We start from the raw sequence: 19599 nt of genomic DNA, 5'->3' as shown, positions 1-19599 counted from the left end.
TTAGGTTCAAACCTTTGGCTATAGCGTTTTGCAGCCAAACTATGACTTTGGCCTTCAATTGAACCTTGACTAACCCTAACAAGCATCGAGCTCTAAAGCCTGAATCCTATCGGCCGAGGTAGGGGCCTCAGGGACCACCAACAAGAGGTCGTGTTTACGTACACCAAGACCAACCCCCCAGAAAGACCTTTTGGAACTTACGTTCCTCAAGGCATAGAGGCATTCGAGTTTATCCTCTGAGATGAGGAATGGCACTACTCAGAAGTAGAGGACCTTTCTTTAGCGCAACATTCCGAATAGCAGAGCCGTTCCACATATAGCACCCTATAAGAGACAGGTAGAAGTATAGAGCCCTTAGTAGAAGTCTAGCATTAGTATAACTCCTGCATCTGTTGGCCTCTCGGTGGTTATGCACTCAGACATATCCTATGTTTTTAATCTCGACTGACTGACATATTGACTGCATGCCCATGAAGGATCACCAGGCTCACTTGCATACTTTCCTCCTTATGTTTGCCTCTGCATGGTCAGGCAGGCAGAGCAGCCCTGCGTTTCGATGTAGAAAACCGGTTTATTGATTACATGCTTTTGCAAGATCCCCAGCCTGACTTCCCTACTTGACTTGTCATGCGTCTGTTAGCCGCCCGTTGGCAAGCCACTCACAGGCATCCGACGTTTCAATTTAAGGCCAACTGAGGTCTGTTCGCAGCTCGTTGGCCAGGCACTTACAGAGGTCCTACGTTTCAATTTAGGACCAACTGATGTATTAACTGCATATTCATGTAGAGATCATCAGGTTGACTTCTATACCTGATCCCTGCGTCTGTTGGCCCCCTCGGTGGTTGGGCATTCGCAGGGATTGTACATTCCAATTGTAAGCAGGTGATTTCTTCAAAACATTGCCCCCAAATATGCAAGTCGCAACCAGGCGGTGGTCCTAAGATGCTACCTCGTATAAGCCAACAAGGCGATTGCCAAGTCTGCGTCTCTAGGCCGTAGAGTACTTGGCTATAGATATACCACGTTTTCTTGACAACTTACCTCTCCTGCTAGCTTCATCGTTTCTACTGTAGTTGAACTCAGTAACGAGACCTTTGAATTGCACTCCGTTCAAAATTGCTAGAGTTATGGCTTTCTTTAGCCTTCACCAATCGAAACTGTCAGCTCTGCTGGTTGCCTTCACGCTTCTCTTTACGCAGCAATGCCATGCCGGATACGCTATTCAGAACGACTGGTAAGTTAGTTTCAGACCTAATCTTCCTTGTGCACTGAATAAGGAACCCTTCTTTGACGAAAGTCTAGTACGTGATTAACCGTTCTTTACCTGAGACAAATTTTTCGAATGCTCACATCGTTAGGCTCCGATGTTCAACACGCTTTTCTTGAAAAAGCGTTCGCGTCTGCTGCTGAACTCGCCTCCAATGCTGCCCGATATACGGCGAACCCGGGACTCAAACCCTCCGTAGATGAGGTATTTGGGTATTTATTCGGTACCAATCAGCTTCCTATTAAGCGATCGGCTGTAACATGTAAGGTTCTTACCAGCAAAATTTCCCGTCCCTGTCACCTCTATAAATTCTTTTGTCTAACTAGAGCTCCAAAGTGGCACTACAAGGCATTTCGGAAAATGCAAAACCTGTCCAAGGCGAGCCCAAAGGAGAACAAGGCTCCAATACCGATGTTGTACGTCTCTATACCTGTTGATGGGTAGATGAATGACAAGCAGAAGTACTAATGAGCTCCACTAGCTCGTCTTTTGCACGCTGGATCGCCTGAAAGAGGGAACAGCCGCGGATGGCTCTAGAAGAATCTTTGATCCAGGTGAGAATGTCTTAAAGCACTTCCTATCAACACCTACCTTAACGCTCAATAACGTTCTATTGCTAAAGGGAAATCCGTGGCAATGTTTAGTGAACAAAGAGTTTCTTAAAGCCAAGGCTGAGTGCGCGAGCGCTATGGCATGGACGATCATCCCAAACCAGCGCACAAGTTCCGACAAGCCGGACATGATACAGATCTGCCCCTGGTTCCTCGACTATGCCATGAAGCAGGATGCCCAGTTTCAAAGTCAGTTTAAGGCTGGTAAAATGGCTTCAATGATTGTTAATTTAAACCTGGATAAACTTGCAACTTGGCTTAAGTATACACCTATTGATTTGTTCCAGCTATTCGATAAGGTCATAATACATGAGGTGAGAACCTAACTTAAGTTTCTGCTATATATAACTGACATAGAATAAAAGCTTTCACATACACGACGAGGCGGGAAGACACAAGACGCCGGAGGTTCGGACGGCTATGGTATATATTTCGGGACGAATGGTTTTCTCCTTATGAATCAGAAGAGGGCTAACTATAATTGCTAGGCTGGAAAAACTGTCGTAAGCTAGCTTCCCAGACAGGAAGTATCCCGCCTATTCCGCCTAATAAAAATGCCGGTAAGATTTATATGAGACTTTTTGCTTTCCTTTTATCGATTCTGATATCCCATTCTAGATAGCATTGCTCTATTCGCTTCTATCTCTGGACTGATAGATAAGGGCGGTGAGGTAAACGAAGATGGTACATTTAAAAGAGGCGCAGGACTCGCGACAAAGAGCACTAATAATGCGACTTCCGGTGGGAGCAGCGAGCCGGCGCAAGTGCCTACCGTTATAAAAAGACAGGCCTTACATTTTAATGCCTCAAGCCTTAAGGGACGGTCAATTTTTTAACGTTATTTAAATACATCAACAGTTGCCTTATATAGCTTCCTCTTACTATAGCATGTCTTATAGTTTTCTCCAAGCTGTCTTGAACAATTCATTAAGTAAAGATATGTATTTACGTGAGTCCCCTAGTGGGACTCATTATTCCACGGTACTATTCGGCGGATAATAGTACAAGGCAATGTCTCCTCTCGCGTCGACGCCGCAGCAGGGAAAGGAAGAATAAGCTCGAAGTGACAAGGACGCGTTACCTTCTTAATCATCTCCCAAAAAGTCCATTCGCGTTCTGTATATTCCTCAGCCTCGTACGGGTAAAACATCTCAATGATAACTCTCAGCCACCTGAGTCCTTCCATAGCCGCTAGGGCCTCCCAATTAGCAACCCATATTATCTCGTCCTTGCCATTTTTGAAACCTTCAAAGTAGAGAGGGTGATCGAGTGTCCAGGCAAGGTTGATCTGGGAAATACTAGCGATATGAGTCGCCGGAAGACGTTTAGGCATAATTGCAATGGCTCCCTTAGAATAGGAGAAGTCGAACAAGGTCTCTCGATAAAGCATGTGTATGCATTCAAAGTAGCTAATAATCTAAGTTAGTAGAGGAACGTGAATAGACGGGACAGGAGATATACATCTTTTTGCACGCTAATATCAGCGATATATGGTCGCATTGGATGTCTGGCTCACGCTGACAGCACAGAATAGAGTCAGGACCGCATTGGATATAATTATCTGGGTCCCAGTTCAAGCATTCTTTGCTGCGGAGCCTCTTGGACGACCAAAACTTCAACAATTCTTTGCCACCACGAATCCTTATACGCGGTGAAGGTAGGACGACATGAATCGCATGCCCACGGAAGTACGTTTCCCAAATCATTTGACGGATCTCCGGGGGGAGCTGACCGTAAAGAGGTGACGCATCCTGCTCTTTAGCCCTGCGAGGTGAGATGGGCTTCGGGGGGAGAAAAGGCATCAGCTTGCGAGCCTTAGTGAAGAGCTGGTGGTAGCTGACAGACGGCATCTTAGCGGTGGTTGAAGGGAAGGAATTTGCCAACTGTCTGGGGACAAGCGGGGGCGGCTGCTCTATATTTATATGAAACGTCATATTGCCTCGGCTGCTTCCCGCCTAGTGCTTGGGGGCGCAACCGTTGCGACCAACACATTTATCGCGATAGTTATAGGCTACGCAAGTCACGTGGAAACCCGTTCTATTCTTGTTTCCCTATTCCTGGTTGCTTATAAGGGATATATATAATGGAGGGCGGAAAGAAAATGCGAAAAGGAGATTATTAAAAAGAAGGAGTAAGTTTTTTCAAACTATACTAGTCAATATAGTAATATAATGAATACTTACGTCTTTAACTTTTATAAATGATAATATGAATATCCTCTTTAACCGTAATAGAGACGTCTAGTTTAAAAATTAATAGTAGCGATATATATAGGGACCTAATGGGTAACGAGCTTAATCGTCTTAATAAATTGTCTCCTAAGGAAAGGGGGGGAAGGGGGGCACCATGGCTTTTAAGCATTAGGCTATGGCCTATAGATCTCGAGCCGGTAGTAACCCATCACTCCTAAATGAAGAATAAATAATTAATTCCTCAGTGTCGCTAACGTTAAAGGTATAGGAAGTAGTTGGCTACGCTGAAGTAACGATCCGCTAAGAGATGGGCTCTCTTGTGTCGGGAAGGCGAGTATAATAAAGCAACCCGAGGGAAAGCCGGCCATGGCCGGGCGGAAAGTTCATCCGAACGAGACAAGCTTCAAAAGTAATAGGTGCAAAAGATTGGTGGGTTCCAGTGCGCCCTGCTCTCGACCGCTACCTCGAGAACGAAGCGGGTTCTCTAGCAAGGACGAGCTCGTTATTAAGGACACGTTACCGTCGGAGACTGTGAGCTCCTGTGAGGCTGGTGGCTTAGAATCCACCAATTCATTCTTGTCTGCTCCGCTTGCTGCTCGTATTGGTGAAAATACCATCAGCCGGAGCAATATTCGCAGCGCTATGCCCAATGCTTATGCTGATCATAGGGTGGCTGAGCCTAGACTGTATCGGCGCTTTGACAAGGACGAGCAGTATCAGTCTCGTGCACGGCTGGCCGATCAGCCTGGCAGTACCTTTCTTTAGACTACCTTATCCAGGGGCGCTGCCCCCGTCATCGGCCTAGTAATGCGCTTCGACAGGCCTTTTGCCGATGTCTTTGCCTCTTGAATATGCATCCGACAATTGAGTTGTTGTGCGTTAGACGAGCGGTAGTTAATGATCATTTCCGCATCGCCAGATGGACCGTCCATGTAGCACAGTAACTTGCCAAAAGGGAAGCTTTACGCAAACATAGCCAGGTTTGGCTGCCCCAGCTCAATGATGAGCATGCTACATTGCTAAACTCAGGGGTCGTGAGACGGCCAGACGGCGTCATTCCGGTTTTGCGCCGTAGCAATAGTTTTCTGTGGACCCTTGTATCGCTCAGCCTCCCTCCAATCCTTCATCCTCGGCGTCAAGCGTCATCTATAGCGGAGAGAGACACCCCCAGACCAGCACGACACGGCTAATACGAGAGTCCGCCGATGGCACCAATGGGGAGAAACGGTAACAAGTGAACGGACACTACTCTAACGCATATAAAGTCAGCTACGACCCGTTTCTCGGCCATTGAAGTCAATCTCATGCAAACTACCCATTTCTCAAGCCACAGACCCATTTCAACCCTCGACATCACTTAAACGATGCTCTTAACGGCCCTCACCTTCCTAGCCGTTTCGCTTGCACAAGCTACGGTGCCGTATCGACGGGCGTCTCCTGCGCCACTAATACAGCCAAGAGGGGCCAATTTGGTTGATAACACTTATATCGTCAAAATTAAAGACGGTGCTAGCACTGATTCGGTGGACGGATTTCTCTCAAACCGTTCCATCAGCTCCGTATACACCTATTACAATGCACTCAGCGGATTCACGGCCGTTCTAACAGCGGAGCAACTCTCCTCCCTGCGTGACCACAATGACGTGAGTTGAAGATCAATTACACCACAAGAAGGGAAGGCATGGCATGCTAAAGGGCCCAAACAGGTCGAGTATGTGGAACAGGATGCCGTTGTTCATCTTGACCGGCCGAAGTGGATTCTCAGCCACGAAACAGAGCAGAAGAACGCACCTTGGGGTCTCGCACGCATTTCAAGCCTCAAGCCTGGCAGTAGTACCTATATTTTTGACGCCAGCTCAGGGGCTGGCACCTGCTCGTATGTCGTGGACACGGGTATTGATATTACCCATCCGGTTCGTGATCAGCCTTCCCAGCCTGAACTAAAATCTCACTAACGTGCCTGATAGGACTTCGAGGGCCGCGCCAGCTTTCTCATCAATACTTTCGACAACGAAACAACCGACACATCGGGCCACGGAACCCATGTTGCCGGAATCATCGGGTCTAGGACGTACGGAGTCGCCAAGAATACAACACTCTTAGGCGTTAGAGTCACGGACGACGATAACGGTCGGATGTATGCAGCCATTCGGGCCGAGAAATTGGGTTGATCGGTTTCGCTAACAAGGCCCCAGCTCGGCCGCCATTGCTGGACTCGACTTTATCTACTCCGATGCGATTTCTCGCGCCTGCCCCAACGGCAGAATCGTGAACATGTCCGTCGGCTATCCGCGGTCGGCTGCTCTCAATGCTGCCGCCTCGAGGCTCGTCCGCGCTGGCATCTTCGTTGCGGCAGGAGCAGGCAACTCCGGAGAGATCGTTTCCACATCCCCGCAGACGGAGCCCAGTGTTTGCACGGTTGGAGCAACTGCCAAAAACGATTCCTTCGCTAGTTTCTCCAATTATGGTCCACTTGTCAGCGTTCTTGCTCCTGGGGTTAAAATATCCAGCACCTTTCTGAATCACACTGTTGCCGTCGCGAACGGTACATCGATGGCCAGCCCACATGTGGCTGGTCTTGCAGCATACTTTCTTGGCATGAATATGAGCGCCACTGGGTTATGCCAGTATCTCGCGGCAACCTCGATTAGTGGGGCTATTGCACGAGTCCCAGAGGGTACTGCTAACAAACTGGTCAATAACGGGCATAGATAGCGGCTCGAGGAAGCCGGAGACATTCGTGGCTAGACTTAGCAATAGAAGTTTACTAAAACAGCGTATCGCTATCTAATAGATCCTTAAATTCTATACCTAGCCGTTTTACATCTAGTCGGGCTATACTAATATTAAGCGACCTTAAATCTTTAGAGACTATAATATAGAATCCTAAGCTATAAGCGGATCGGCTAGGGGGGCTAGCGATTAGCTACTAATATAGGGTAATATAAGGTAAGGGGCCTTATATACTAAGGCCTTAAGGAACGGCGGGAGATAAATTAATTTATTACTATTATCTAATAATAACTAAGTCCTTTTCCTATTAGAATAAATCTATATATTTAATATAATAATATTCGATTAGTTTAATATAGGGTACTTACTTCTAAGTTTTTATTACCTACTTAAATAAAGAAGCCTAACTATAATAGTTAGTATTTTTATAACTATATATGATAATTCTACTTACTTAAATAAAGAAGCCTAATTATAATAGTTAAGCATTACTTTCTTATATACTTTTTATTAGATTTTATAATATTAAGGTATAATTTATTAAACTATAACCCTCTATAAACTATACCCTAAAATTTTTAGCGCGGGCATAGTTTATATAGTAATCTTCTACGAACTCTATTATAGTCCCCGAACTATAATTATAAGGCTAAATAACTTAATCCGAACTACTTGCCACCCTAACCCTAAGTAGTTAAATAGTCCTTTAAAGATGCTATAGTTATAACCCTACTTAGTGCGTCACTCGCGCCTCCAATTCTCCCGCCAGGGTTTCCATTCGGGTAGCGTAAATCTCCTCCTCCTTTCAAGCCATACCATAATGGATGTCCCTTTAAACGCCTCTTCTATAGCAGAACAGTGTGGCCTAATGCGGTCCTGGAGATAGTCCCATCTCGCTGCGTCGGACGCCTGGAACCTCACTTCGACCTCAACCCGTCTGAGCGATGGAAAGTGTTTAGCTGTAGATCTCTCTCCTAAATGAATAATATCTTGCCAGGCCTTCGAATCCTCAAGGACTCGTAGCACAAGAAATTTAACGGCTGGTGGAAGAATTTCCGTCAGACAATTCGTCTCGTGATGTCCAAGCTTGGTCTCTTGTAACCAGTGTCGGCAAAACAACTGCTCATCAATCTTTAACGTCTCAAGCCGGGCAAACTTCCCAAGTGCTGGGCCTAGCGTTCGTTTGTCAAGATGCAGGCGGACTTGGCCGGAGTCAACGTCGAGATGCATGAGCGTTCCTCTGATCGACTGCACGGCCGCAAGAAATCCGGCTAGAGAGAAATGGTACCGTCTGTTCTCTTGCGGGAGGTAGGAGGGAGCGCTAGGCTGGACCCTGAGTCGCTTGAGATTGGGACAGTGTCGTACGAGGATCTGGGTGGGACCATAGTCTTGTTCGCCTGCGCCCCAAAACACTGGGAAATGCTCGAGGTCGAGCATCTGGAGACTTGGAAGAACAGGCCAATGTCTTTCAGGCGCGCACTTCTCACAGCAGGGATTCGGCAGACGGAGACCCAGCGTCTCGTGGACCACGAGGTGCTCTAAGTTAGGAGCTGCACCTAGTAAAACAGCAATACCACAATTGGGAAGAGTGATACCCGAATATTCGGTCGGTGGCCGAAGGCATAATGTTTGGAGGTTCCGCAGGCCAGGGGAATGTCCTGGCAATGAAAATCGTCTGGCAAGGAACTTGTATGTCGTGATTACACCGTCTTCTCCGTCTGTGTTAATGTACGGGACCAACGTCTCGATATTCGGTAGAAGTGCAATCAGTAGCTCGCTGACGAACGTTTCGTAACGGTCATGCAAGTCGGTGAAGTTAGGGTCTCCGAGAAGGTCTAGGCGTAAACCGCGTGCTATCTCCTTGTAATATTCCAATTCCGCGGTGTTGTGCCAGTGTCTGGGGTGACTGGGTAGGTGCCTCACACATGCTGCGAGATCTGGGCGGTTGGCGATTGTGCGGACAAAGGAATAACTCCAGCTGATGCGACACGTGCCATGATATAAAAGCGGCTGGGCTATCCATCGCAGACTGTTGCATGTCGTTGAGAGGGCAGTGAGCGCTATCCGGCATTCTTTTTCGTAATCCCGGTACCATGTGAGATGCGTCGTCCCAGAACAATGCATGCAGAACTGGGCACAGATCATGCGCTTTATTTCGACAGGTAGGAAGTCAAATGAAGCAGAGCTGTCGCTCCTAGGGACTGGACACGTGGCCATGATGGGCTTCATTTGGGCAGAGAGTATCAGAAAAGCGTGAAATCAGGTCATGAAGTGCGTTGAGAAGAGATGCAGCAGTTGCTAGAGAAGCTGAGAACCAGGCCAACTCGCATCAGTTTAAGTCCAAAAGGCCCACCCGAGCCTACGGTGGCCCGCGCTGCGCCATAAGTAATGCCCAAGCCGACTGCTACGATCGAAGATTTCATCGTACACAAACCGCCCATTTTGACCAAAGCCACATGCATGGCGCAGTCCCTAATAAGCCTTGGCCAAGGGGTCACACAGTACAGTATGACTGTCAACAGTGAAAAAACTACTCCCTGCTGCCAACCCCACTTGACGGCGACGCAGCTGAGTTTTATTTTTTGCCACACTAAGCCAAAATAGGGCATTTGCCAGCATTCAGACTGACAGTGACATTGACCCATCATGGCGCAGTCATCTTTTGGACATTCGGCAACAGCTTGGTGTCTCGAAAAGAGAACTCAGCCATATCTTTGTTGAAATCTTAGAGGATGTCATTTTACAACACGGGGTTACAGCGGATCGATCATTCTCAAAGGATTACTCCATCTTGCTCCTGTCTGAGAATGAGGCCATGTCATGTGTTCCACTCTCCACCGACGATGAGTCCCTTTGAGTCACTCCCACGAGACTTGCTCCGAATCATCGTTGACAGCGTGCTCGACGACATCCCTACCCCTGAGGACCCCGTTGTTGGGTACAATCTGCCGCTGGACAAGACACCATGGCTGCTGGTTCGCACCACTCTGCGAAACCTCTGCCTGACCTCAAAGACATTCTGCGAGTACGCCCGGAAGGCATTGTATCGGCATGCTACAGTAACCGACGGCCATAGCATGGCCCTCTTTCTCGACACACTCATCAAAAATCCGTTACTTGGTCCGTCGGCTAGGACATTTGCGTGCCTCGTCGGAGCGGATGCCACGTGCACAACCGACTTCCCTCTGAGGACAACCGTGGCCGGCTTTCTCGACTTCAGCCACTACCTGCCTCTCAAAGCACTCGCCGATGTCGTCGACTCCCGATATGTGATAGAAGAGAAGCGCAAGCCCTATCGTCTCTTCATGGACACCCTCATTGCCCTACTCTGGCTCATGCCCAATGTCGATCGCACCTGCTTACCACTCCCAGTGGAGGGGGGCTTCGGCCAGTCTCGCGCCACAGCAGTCTTTCGGTCACTAGGTTATGGTGACCGGCCCGCTCCACCACTCCAGAATCTCACCTACGTCCAGATTTGGCCGCATGGGCTTCCGCCCGAAGACTATTTGGACTTGGCCCTGTACGGTCCAGTTTTTGGCGCGCTGCCCAAACTGGAGAGGCTGGAGCTGACGGGCGATGACGGTGATTTTGAGGCATTCTCAGATGCAAGATCCGAAAGCCAATACGCGGGACCAATCCGGCACCTCGTTTTGCAGCAAAGCTCCTGCACGCCGTGCGATGTCACCGACATCTGCAACCGGTTGGGCCAGTTGTGCACTCTTTCGGTCACGACAAACGCGGAAAACGCCACATATTCGTTGTATCCGGAGCTGGATCTTTGTTACATGAATTGCGGTTCGGGTGGCCCACGATCACCCAGCAACTGCCTCAACGATGGTCTCCCTCTCATCAAGGACACATTGACCAGCCTACATCTCCAACTTGATTACAACACGAACGTCGGCCCTTTATTCGGGCCAGCTGGAAAGCTCACCAGCCTGCCCACACTGTCAAGACTTCGGATGCTCTCCATAGGTGTACTCCAACTCTATACCTTGTCAGAGATCATGACTAACGATCCCCATCGGAGCAAACTTGTCGACCTTCTCCCGGCATCCATCTCAGAATTCAGGCTTCACATTGACGCCAAACAACAGAGAGTCAATAATAAAACCTGGTGCTGTGTTCTGCTGCAGATACTGGAGAAATTTGCGGAGAACGTGAGAGTCAGGTTGCCGCATCTCGCTACGGTTATACTAGTATTCTACGACCCATCCTATAGGGCGTATGACAGCGAGTTCGCCACCCTGGCTGCAGATTTCGCCCAACAAGGCGTTCTGCTTAGTTACCGGGAGTCCGACCTGTAAAATATTTCGCACACTTTATTAGTGTATCTTCTATAACCCTCCTAACTATTAAGCATTATAAGAAACGAGACCCTAGTAGCGAGTCGATTATTTAAGTTAGATAAATAGATAATTATCTCTATAGAAATCCTCTAAATATATTTTAGCGGCCCTAAAAGCGATAATAATGCCCCCTCACCTTTATAGTTGGGTTTCTATAGTACGACTCGTAGAACCGTCTTATAGAAACGCAGACGGCGCTTACCTTACCTTTATAGTTGGGTTTCTATAGTACGACTTATAGAACTGTCTTACCTTTATAGTTAGGTTTCTATAGTATAACTCGTAGAACCGTCTTATAGAAATATAGACGGCGCTTACCTTTATAGTTAGGTTTCTATAGTATAACTCGTAAAACCGTCTTATAGAAACGTAGACAGCGCTTACCTTTATAGTTAGGTTTCTATAGTACGACTTATAGAACTATCTTATAGAAATATAGATAGCGTTAAGAATCTATAGGGTATAGTTCGTAAAGGGTTAGGGTTATAACGAATTATACCCTTATATTATAAAATATACCTAAAAGTATATAAGAACGCGGCGCCTATTATAATAAGTCGAATAAGAAATTTTTTAGCGTATAGAAACCTAAAATAAAAAAGTAATTCGCGATTTCTATTTAATAAAATAGTAATTAATATAACGGTAATAAGAGGGTTAAGGTAGTTAAGGTATTATATTAGGGCGAGAAAGATACTAAACTATAAAGCGCGTTCCCTTCGTACTCTTCCTATCTTTACTTAGCGCGTTATAATATAAGGACTCCTATATATTAATATATTAATATAGTAAAAAAGCTATTAAGCTTTAATTAAATAGTCTTAGGTATTAAATATTTATATTTACGATAGTATATAAAACTATATAGCTATTTATAACGATATAAGATACTTATATTAATAAAGTATACTTATATTTAAAGTATAAAAATAAGGTAAAAAAGAGTATTATTAATTATAACTAAAGAGGCATAATAAGTCCTCTTTAACTAAAAAGGCTTCCTTCCTTTATAGTTATCCTTATAGTCTTATCTTTATAGCTCCCATTTACCCTTAGCTATTTTTATTTTTAAGCCTTCCCTTTCTTTTATCTCTCTCTCTCTATTATAGTTCTTTTTTATGCCTTCTCTTATTAATATATACCTCCCTAGCGGTATACGCCCTTACCTTAAAAAGGAATTATAACCCCCTTTATCGCCCTTTATCGCCTCTTTATAAGCGTCTTATCGTTTATTATATCGATTTAGAGCTTATTTAGCTCCCTTTATATATATAAGGTCTTTAAGGTATCTCTTATAAATTCGCTATATATAAAGGTCTTCCTTAATATTCCCTTATGCCTAGATAAAGCTTACTTAATTATTTAAGTCTTAATTAAATACTTTATCGTAAGCTAGAACCTTTTATTAATTATTCTTAAGGGCAATAAGGAAAAGTAAGTATAGCTAATTAGGGTATATAATATAGTCTTAAACTTATCTAAGATCTATAAGAATATATTAAGGATAGTTACTATTATTATTTATATTTTAGTATTAACTCTTTAATTTATTTATTTAAGATATAAAAGGTCTATTATATTAATTTTATATTATATATTCGCTACTTTATTATTTTAAATTAGCTCCCTATCTATTATCTTAGTTTTAGCTTTTAAGTAAAGTCTTTATAAGAAGGTAGGAATATTTAATTGCCTTTTAAAAGGTTTAGAGGTATTCTTTATTATTAATTTCTATATATTTATTATTAAGGGCTAAAGTTATACCTTAAATAATATAATAGGTAAGTATTATTATTTAGCTATTCCTTTATTTATAATTTTACTATTCTATTATAGCGAGTTACCTTATAGCTTTATAATAAAAAAGCTTATAGTCTTAAAAGCCTTAATTTATAATTAAGTAATAACTTTATTTATAAGTTTATTACTTTATTAAGGTAAATTACTTTATAGCTTTATAATAAAAAGGTTTATAGCCTTAAGAACCCTATTTTATAGCTAAATAATAACTTTTCCTATAAGTTTATTACTTTATCGTAATAATCCCTTTACTTATAGTTCCTTTTATATATTTATATTTAAGGTACTTTCTTCTTTTTATTACTTCTTAAAGGGTATTACCTTAAGATAAATAAGTCCTTAAGTTAAGGTCGCTCTATATAATAGTAGCGTAATAAGCTTAGGTATTATAGTTAATAAGTCTAAGAGTTATAATACTTTAGTTATAATAATCTTTATAACCTTAATAATACCTCTTTTTATCTTTAGGCTTAATTTATATATTATTTAAGTCTTTAAGATTAAAGTTACTTATAGATAAGTATTTTAGGTAGCCTTAATAGCTAATAGTAATATAGGGGCCTCTTCCTTAAAGGGTAGTAATTAATTATATATATTATAGATAAGAGAGTATTTTATTATAATTTCTATTTCCCTAATTTTAATACTATAATAGTTAAGGAAATCCTTTTTAACCTTTAAGATATATATAAGGTATCCTATACCGCTAAGCTTAATAAAGGTCTAGAAGCTATATTCGATATTATTAAGCCTAAGCTTATTATTATTAATAGCATTTACTTAAAGGTCTTAAAAGGCCCCTTAATTTAATAATATAATATAGGTATAGTTATTTAAATATTAGAGTCTTAACTTATTAATAACTATTATTATAAAGATAAAGAGTAATAAATTAAATACTATTTTATATAAATTATTTAATTACTAAATAATAGCTTAATCCCTAAAGTATATATCCTTATAAAAGAATAGTATATATATTAATAGGCCTTATAGCGCTTTAATAATATTTATTAGCGTTTATAATAGCTCTTTATACTTATTTAATATAAATCTAACTTACCTTTATAGATAAAATATAAAGTATAAGAGTATTAAGTATTTATATTCCTATCTTTCTTTTTACTTAAAGATTAAAGGTATAAAGAATCGGAAATTATAAATATAGCTAACTTTAATAAAGAATTAGCGCTAATAGTTAATAACTATTTAGATATACTCTTAATACTTATACTTAAATATATTATATATAATAAGTTAGCTATATTTCTTATCTTAAATATAGCTAACTTAATAAAGCCTTAAGATAATATAGTTCTCTTTTTATATAAAGTTAAGGAATCCTATATAAAATCTCCGCTAATATTAATATTTATATATTCGATTAAGCTATATTTTATATAAGGTATATATAAATATTATACCTATAAGATAGAGATAATATAATTAAGCTAAATTATTAAGGTTAAGTTCTACCTTATTATAATTAGGTTTAATAATAATAACTTTTATAAAAAAGCTATAATACGCTATAAAGTATTTAATCTTATAGGTAATAATATATAATACTTTATAAAGTTAGAAATTTATAGCTTATTCTCTTTTATATATATTTATTAATAGTTTATTAAAATCGGTAATATAATCTATCTATTTTAAGCTAGTAATAGCTATATTACTTATAGGTAAGATATCCTTAAACTACTAGAAATTAATTAAGACTAATATATTAGCGATATATTAAGCCTTAACCTTTAAGGTAGGCTATTATTATCTAAAGTAAAATATAGGTATTTAATACTTATATAATTTATTTAAGTTAAGATCTATAATAGCTTTTTTTAAAGGAGTAAAAAACCCCTTAATTATTACTCTTCCTTTTATTTTAACTTTTCCCTTTATCCTTTAAAGGATTCTCTTTAAGCGCGTTTTTTTATAAAAGGCCTAAAGGCCTTCTTATTAATTTAATATTATTAAGTTAATTAATTAATATATATATAGGGAAGTACTTTAAATATAAAGGGGGGGAAAAGGTAATTTTAATCTTTTTATTATTAGCCTCTTAATTTATTCTTTTAATATAGCCTTTTATTTTTATTATTCTTATTTTAAAGTAAGCCTTATTTATATAATATCCTATAGAAATTAAGTAAATATTACTTTTAATTCTTTATATTTAACTTATAAATAATAAGGTATATATATTAGCTTTATATAATTAAAGTTAATTAAATAATCTTTTTAGATTAAATATTAAAGACTCCTTAAGTATATATAAAATCTTTTAAAGTTATATATTTAAAAAAGGTAAAAAAGGTAAGCTTAAAATAAAGGTATAGCGCCCTTTTTTATATATTATATACCTTACTTTATCCTATATCGTAATATATAATATAAAAGCCCTTACTTTATTCTCTCTTTACCTTTCCTTCTCTTACTTACTTTATTCTTTTCCTTTTTAATAATAACCTTTTTTTTATTATTAAAGATAATTAAGTAAGCCCTTATTATAAGCCTTTTATAATTAAAGCTATTAAACTTACGATCTTTATACTATATAAATTATCTTAATAAAATAGAGTTTTCTTATATAGTTAGCTTTATTTAATATAGCTATACCGATATTATTTCTATTAATAATACTATAGTTAATTATTAAGTAAGTTAATATTTCCTTTCTTTTATTTAATTATATCTTAATAAAAAAAGATTTATAGTTACTTTAAGGTTTAAAACCTTAGCGGAATTAATATAAATAGCTAATATAGCGTTTTTATATATAAAGAAGTCGCTTTTTATCCCTTACCTCTTATATAAATTAATAGTATTCTCTTAGAGACTATTAAAAAGAGCGGTATTCTATAGGTTCTTATTTATATCGCTTACTTATTAAATAAGGAAGTAGCGTTATATATTACTTTTTTAAAAGGGAATCTATATTATATTTATATCTTAGCGGATTATACTTACCCTTAAGGATAGTTTTTCAATACTTTAATTTAACGCTTTAAGTATATAAAGGCCTTATTTATTTTATTTAAAGGGTATCTAAACTTAATTATATATTTTTATTATTTAATTATATTATAATAATTATATTTTATTAATAAAAAATATATAATATTCCTAACTATTATAGTTAGGCTTCTCTATCTAAGCAGGTAGAATTGTCTAACCATTATAGTTGGGCTTCTCTATCTAAGCAGGTAGAATTATCTCGCATAATCGCGGAAACGCTAAAATATCCGGGGTAGATTTAATAGAGGGTTAGGGTTACAACCAAACATACCCCTATATCGTAAAATATAGTCAAATACGCATAAGAGTATAGCGTTAATTATAATGAGTCTAATAAGAAGTTTTTTTAACGTTAGAAAAGTAGAAATAAAGGAGCATTTCGCTATTTAAATACGACGGAATAGCTAATAAATAGCCGCGTCTAAGGGGTTAAGGCGCCTATAGCTAGGGTAGCGGCCAATAGGATTATACCTAAGACGCCTATATAGGACGATGCGTCCCGCGTAAAGTAGTTTCCGCATCTAATATAGTAATAGGAAGCGGGAGCAGTTAAGTAATAACAATTATATACATTTATAGCAATATAAAAGGCATAAGAACCGCATAGATATAATAGGAGACGGGAGTAAATACATAAAAGCATTATATATCTAAACCTAAAGAATCGGCTAACGATAAGGACAACGATAATAACGGAAGCTATTACTATCGAACCATTTATAAAGATCGATAGTTATCTATTAGTAATATATAAGAAGTACCGATTCGCGTATATCGCTAAAGAAGTAAGTAGCTATTTAAGAGATCGATATATATCTATAGAAGTTAAAGAACGGAGGCATATAGCCGGCTAGGTATATTCTATAGCAGGAATAATCTAAGATTAAGCCGGTTTAGCCGCATTTACGTTCCCGCCTAAGACGATAGATCCTATCCTATTTATCGCGCCACCCAAATAAGACAGTTTACGGTATATCGACGAAGCATACTATTATATAACCCGTACCGTAATCGGCATATAGAAGTATTACCGGAGGGTCTATAGATAGAGGAATAATTAGGTTAGGGGCGGCAACGTTACGTAGCGGGCTAAGTAAGTAAAAGATATACTATAGATAATGGGCGTCTATTACTAACGATTTTTCCGGTCCCGGGCTGTAAATAGGTAGTTCGAGATTTACGGTAACGCCGTTACGTTATACTAGCAGCCGATACCCGCCGTCGACATAATATAGCATATCGCGTAGATCTACCGAGCCTAGGTCGGCAAATTCGACGCCTAGAGCGAGGATATAGTTAAGGTAGCTAACGATAAGATAAAGCTAAGTAGGTAGTTAAACTATACTAGGTAGGCGTAGCATTTAGATAGATCCGATAAACCGAGATTACGCGAAATAATAAGACCTATATAGCCTAAAGAGCTAGTATTATAAGCTATATAGGATAGTTTAAGCTATACTATAGACCGGGCCCGATAGATAGTAATATCGACTAAGGTTAGGGCCCTAGCGTTATTTAAGGTCTAGCGTAAGTAAATATATATTAAGCTAAGCCGGCTATTTAATAACTATATAGAAGACGATTTATAAGCGCGATATAAAGACGCATAGAGGAAGTTATTATGCATTTTACATAGGATATAGGTAGATAAGCCCGAATTTATGCCCCTATATCGGTTAATAAAGCGTTAATATAGCGTATATAACGCATTCGCTAATACCGCCGAGGAGCACCTATAGGCGGCAGACCTAAAGGCGAGCGATAAGCGTATAGATCGATTAGCGTTAAAGATAGTTATATTATAGTTAGACTACTAGTTTAAAGAAAGCTATTACGATAATACTATTATTAGCGAGTTAGCTATTATAAGCATACGTAACGATAGTAAATAGGTACCGGCTATTAATTATACGCTTATTTATTCGGCTATTATTAAGGTTACCTAGATATTAATAATAAGCTATTTATATTTAAAGCGGCAAGATAAAGTAGCGATATTAATAAAAACGATAGATAAGAAAGAGGCCCGTAAGATAGCGACGAGCATTTTTACTATTATACGTAGAAAAGTCTAGCGATTTATAACGGTAATAACGTATAAGCTAGATATATTACCGATACCGATCGATTAGATTTTTAAAACGTATATATACGGTATATGCATCCATTACGATATACCTATAAGTAGGACTATCGATTAAGAGGGCGATTATATTAAATACCGTAAGGTTAAGTTTAGCATAAATACGTTATATAATATATTATATATATTAGTCGGTAAGGCGCGCGATTTATTATCCGAGTTAATAGTCGTAGAGCTAGCTAGGATCGAGTCGTTATTGCCGATCGAGTAGTCCTAGTTAAAGGACGACTATAGTAAAGATCGCGTAGGTTATTCGTTTTTATATAATTAGCGCAATAATTAGTTATTTAAGGGCGATAATTAAGTAATAAAGTATATAGTAAAGTCTAAGGCGCGTTACTAGATATAGTTTTCTAAGGATAGCCGCATTAAGGCTAGCGATAACCTATATAAGGCGAAGGCGGTATGCAAATATAGATATACGTTAGAGCAATTCCGCGAGCGGTTATAGATAATTATATATATAGTAGCGGGGTAGCTAGCGCGATCGATAGAGATTTTAGGTATCTAGTACGTTAATATCGTTAACGGCGGTATATAGAATATTTTAGTATACTAAAGGATAATATATTTCGTTACGTTATACTATAAGGGTTTCCGCTAGACCGGGCAAGCTAAGGTTATCTACCGGTATTTACCGCGCGAGGTCGGCGAGTTATTAATATAGTATTTATAGTTAATATTGCCGTTTTAGCAATAGGTATAGGGTATCGTTAAGTAGGCCGATAATCGCAATCCGTTTTTATAGTCCGATAAGATCGTTAGCTAGATAGAGGCAGAAAGTAATATAGAAAGGCGGGAGCGATTAAGGAAGGAACGGGAAGGCGGCGGCTAGTACGTAAAAAAACGTAAAGAATAAGAGCTAAAGAGCGACGCGGACCTAATAGGATTCGCGGATTAGATTAAGGAACGTAAATAGATATCTAATCGAGCGAGATAAATCATTTAGCGATATAGCAAACGATTAATAGGCACGGTATTAACTATTAGCGCGTAGAGGTATATAGCCATTATTATATCTAGGCGTTTTTTAAATAAGACATTTAATAATAGTAGATTCGGCAATAAGGACGAGGATAGCATTAACGATAACCTAGCGGATTTATAGGCGGGCTATAGGACGTATATAGCGGGGATAATATACGCGTAGGCGTTATAGTAAGGTAGGTTCGGGACGGCAGAAAAGCGGGACTAATTTCGGATAGTTAGCTAATAGTAGTACTGATTTTTAAGGTTTAGTATAGACGATTAGAGTAGGGCCGGTCGGGACGGCGCCGGGACTAAATAACGACGTGCCCTATTCGATAGCTACCGTAAGGAGGTCTAGTTTTAGTAATTCGCGCGATTAAGCTAGGTCGATATCTATAGTAAGTTACGCAATATAATAGGCGATAGCGCCGTATTCTATAGGTAGTAAGAAGACGTTATCTATGCCGTTATATATAGCTAGGGGCCTATTTTATAAGTTATAGGTATAGGTAGCAAT

At 39.7% G+C, this 19599-nt stretch overlaps 2 protein-coding genes across 2 annotated transcripts; both read left to right on the top strand.

Annotated features, from left to right (window-relative positions):
* Positions 1–5434: 5434 nt before the first annotated feature.
* Positions 5435–6785, top strand: JDV02_010701 (uncharacterized protein; the record flags this gene model as incomplete). Its single annotated transcript, XM_047992457.1, has 4 exons — positions 5435–5713; positions 5777–5983; positions 6038–6207; positions 6266–6785. 4 exons carry the CDS (start codon positions 5435–5437, stop codon positions 6783–6785), a joined length of 1176 nt encoding a protein of 391 aa, XP_047848471.1.
* A 2861-nt stretch (positions 6786–9646) lies between these two features.
* On the top strand, positions 9647–11110 carry JDV02_010700 (uncharacterized protein; the record flags this gene model as incomplete). Its single annotated transcript, XM_047992456.1, has 1 exon — positions 9647–11110. The coding sequence occupies one exon, from the start codon at positions 9647–9649 to the stop codon at positions 11108–11110; it is 1464 nt and encodes a 487-aa protein (XP_047848470.1).
* Between the last annotated feature and the right edge of the window lie 8489 nt (positions 11111–19599).

This window comes from Purpureocillium takamizusanense, chromosome 14 (genome assembly GCF_022605165.1).
Source record: "Purpureocillium takamizusanense chromosome 14, complete sequence".
NCBI classification, from domain to species: Eukaryota; Fungi; Ascomycota; class Sordariomycetes; order Hypocreales; family Ophiocordycipitaceae; genus Purpureocillium; species Purpureocillium takamizusanense.
The sequence above is the reverse complement of the archived record's forward strand: the minus strand, read 5'-3'. Positions and strand labels throughout refer to the sequence as shown.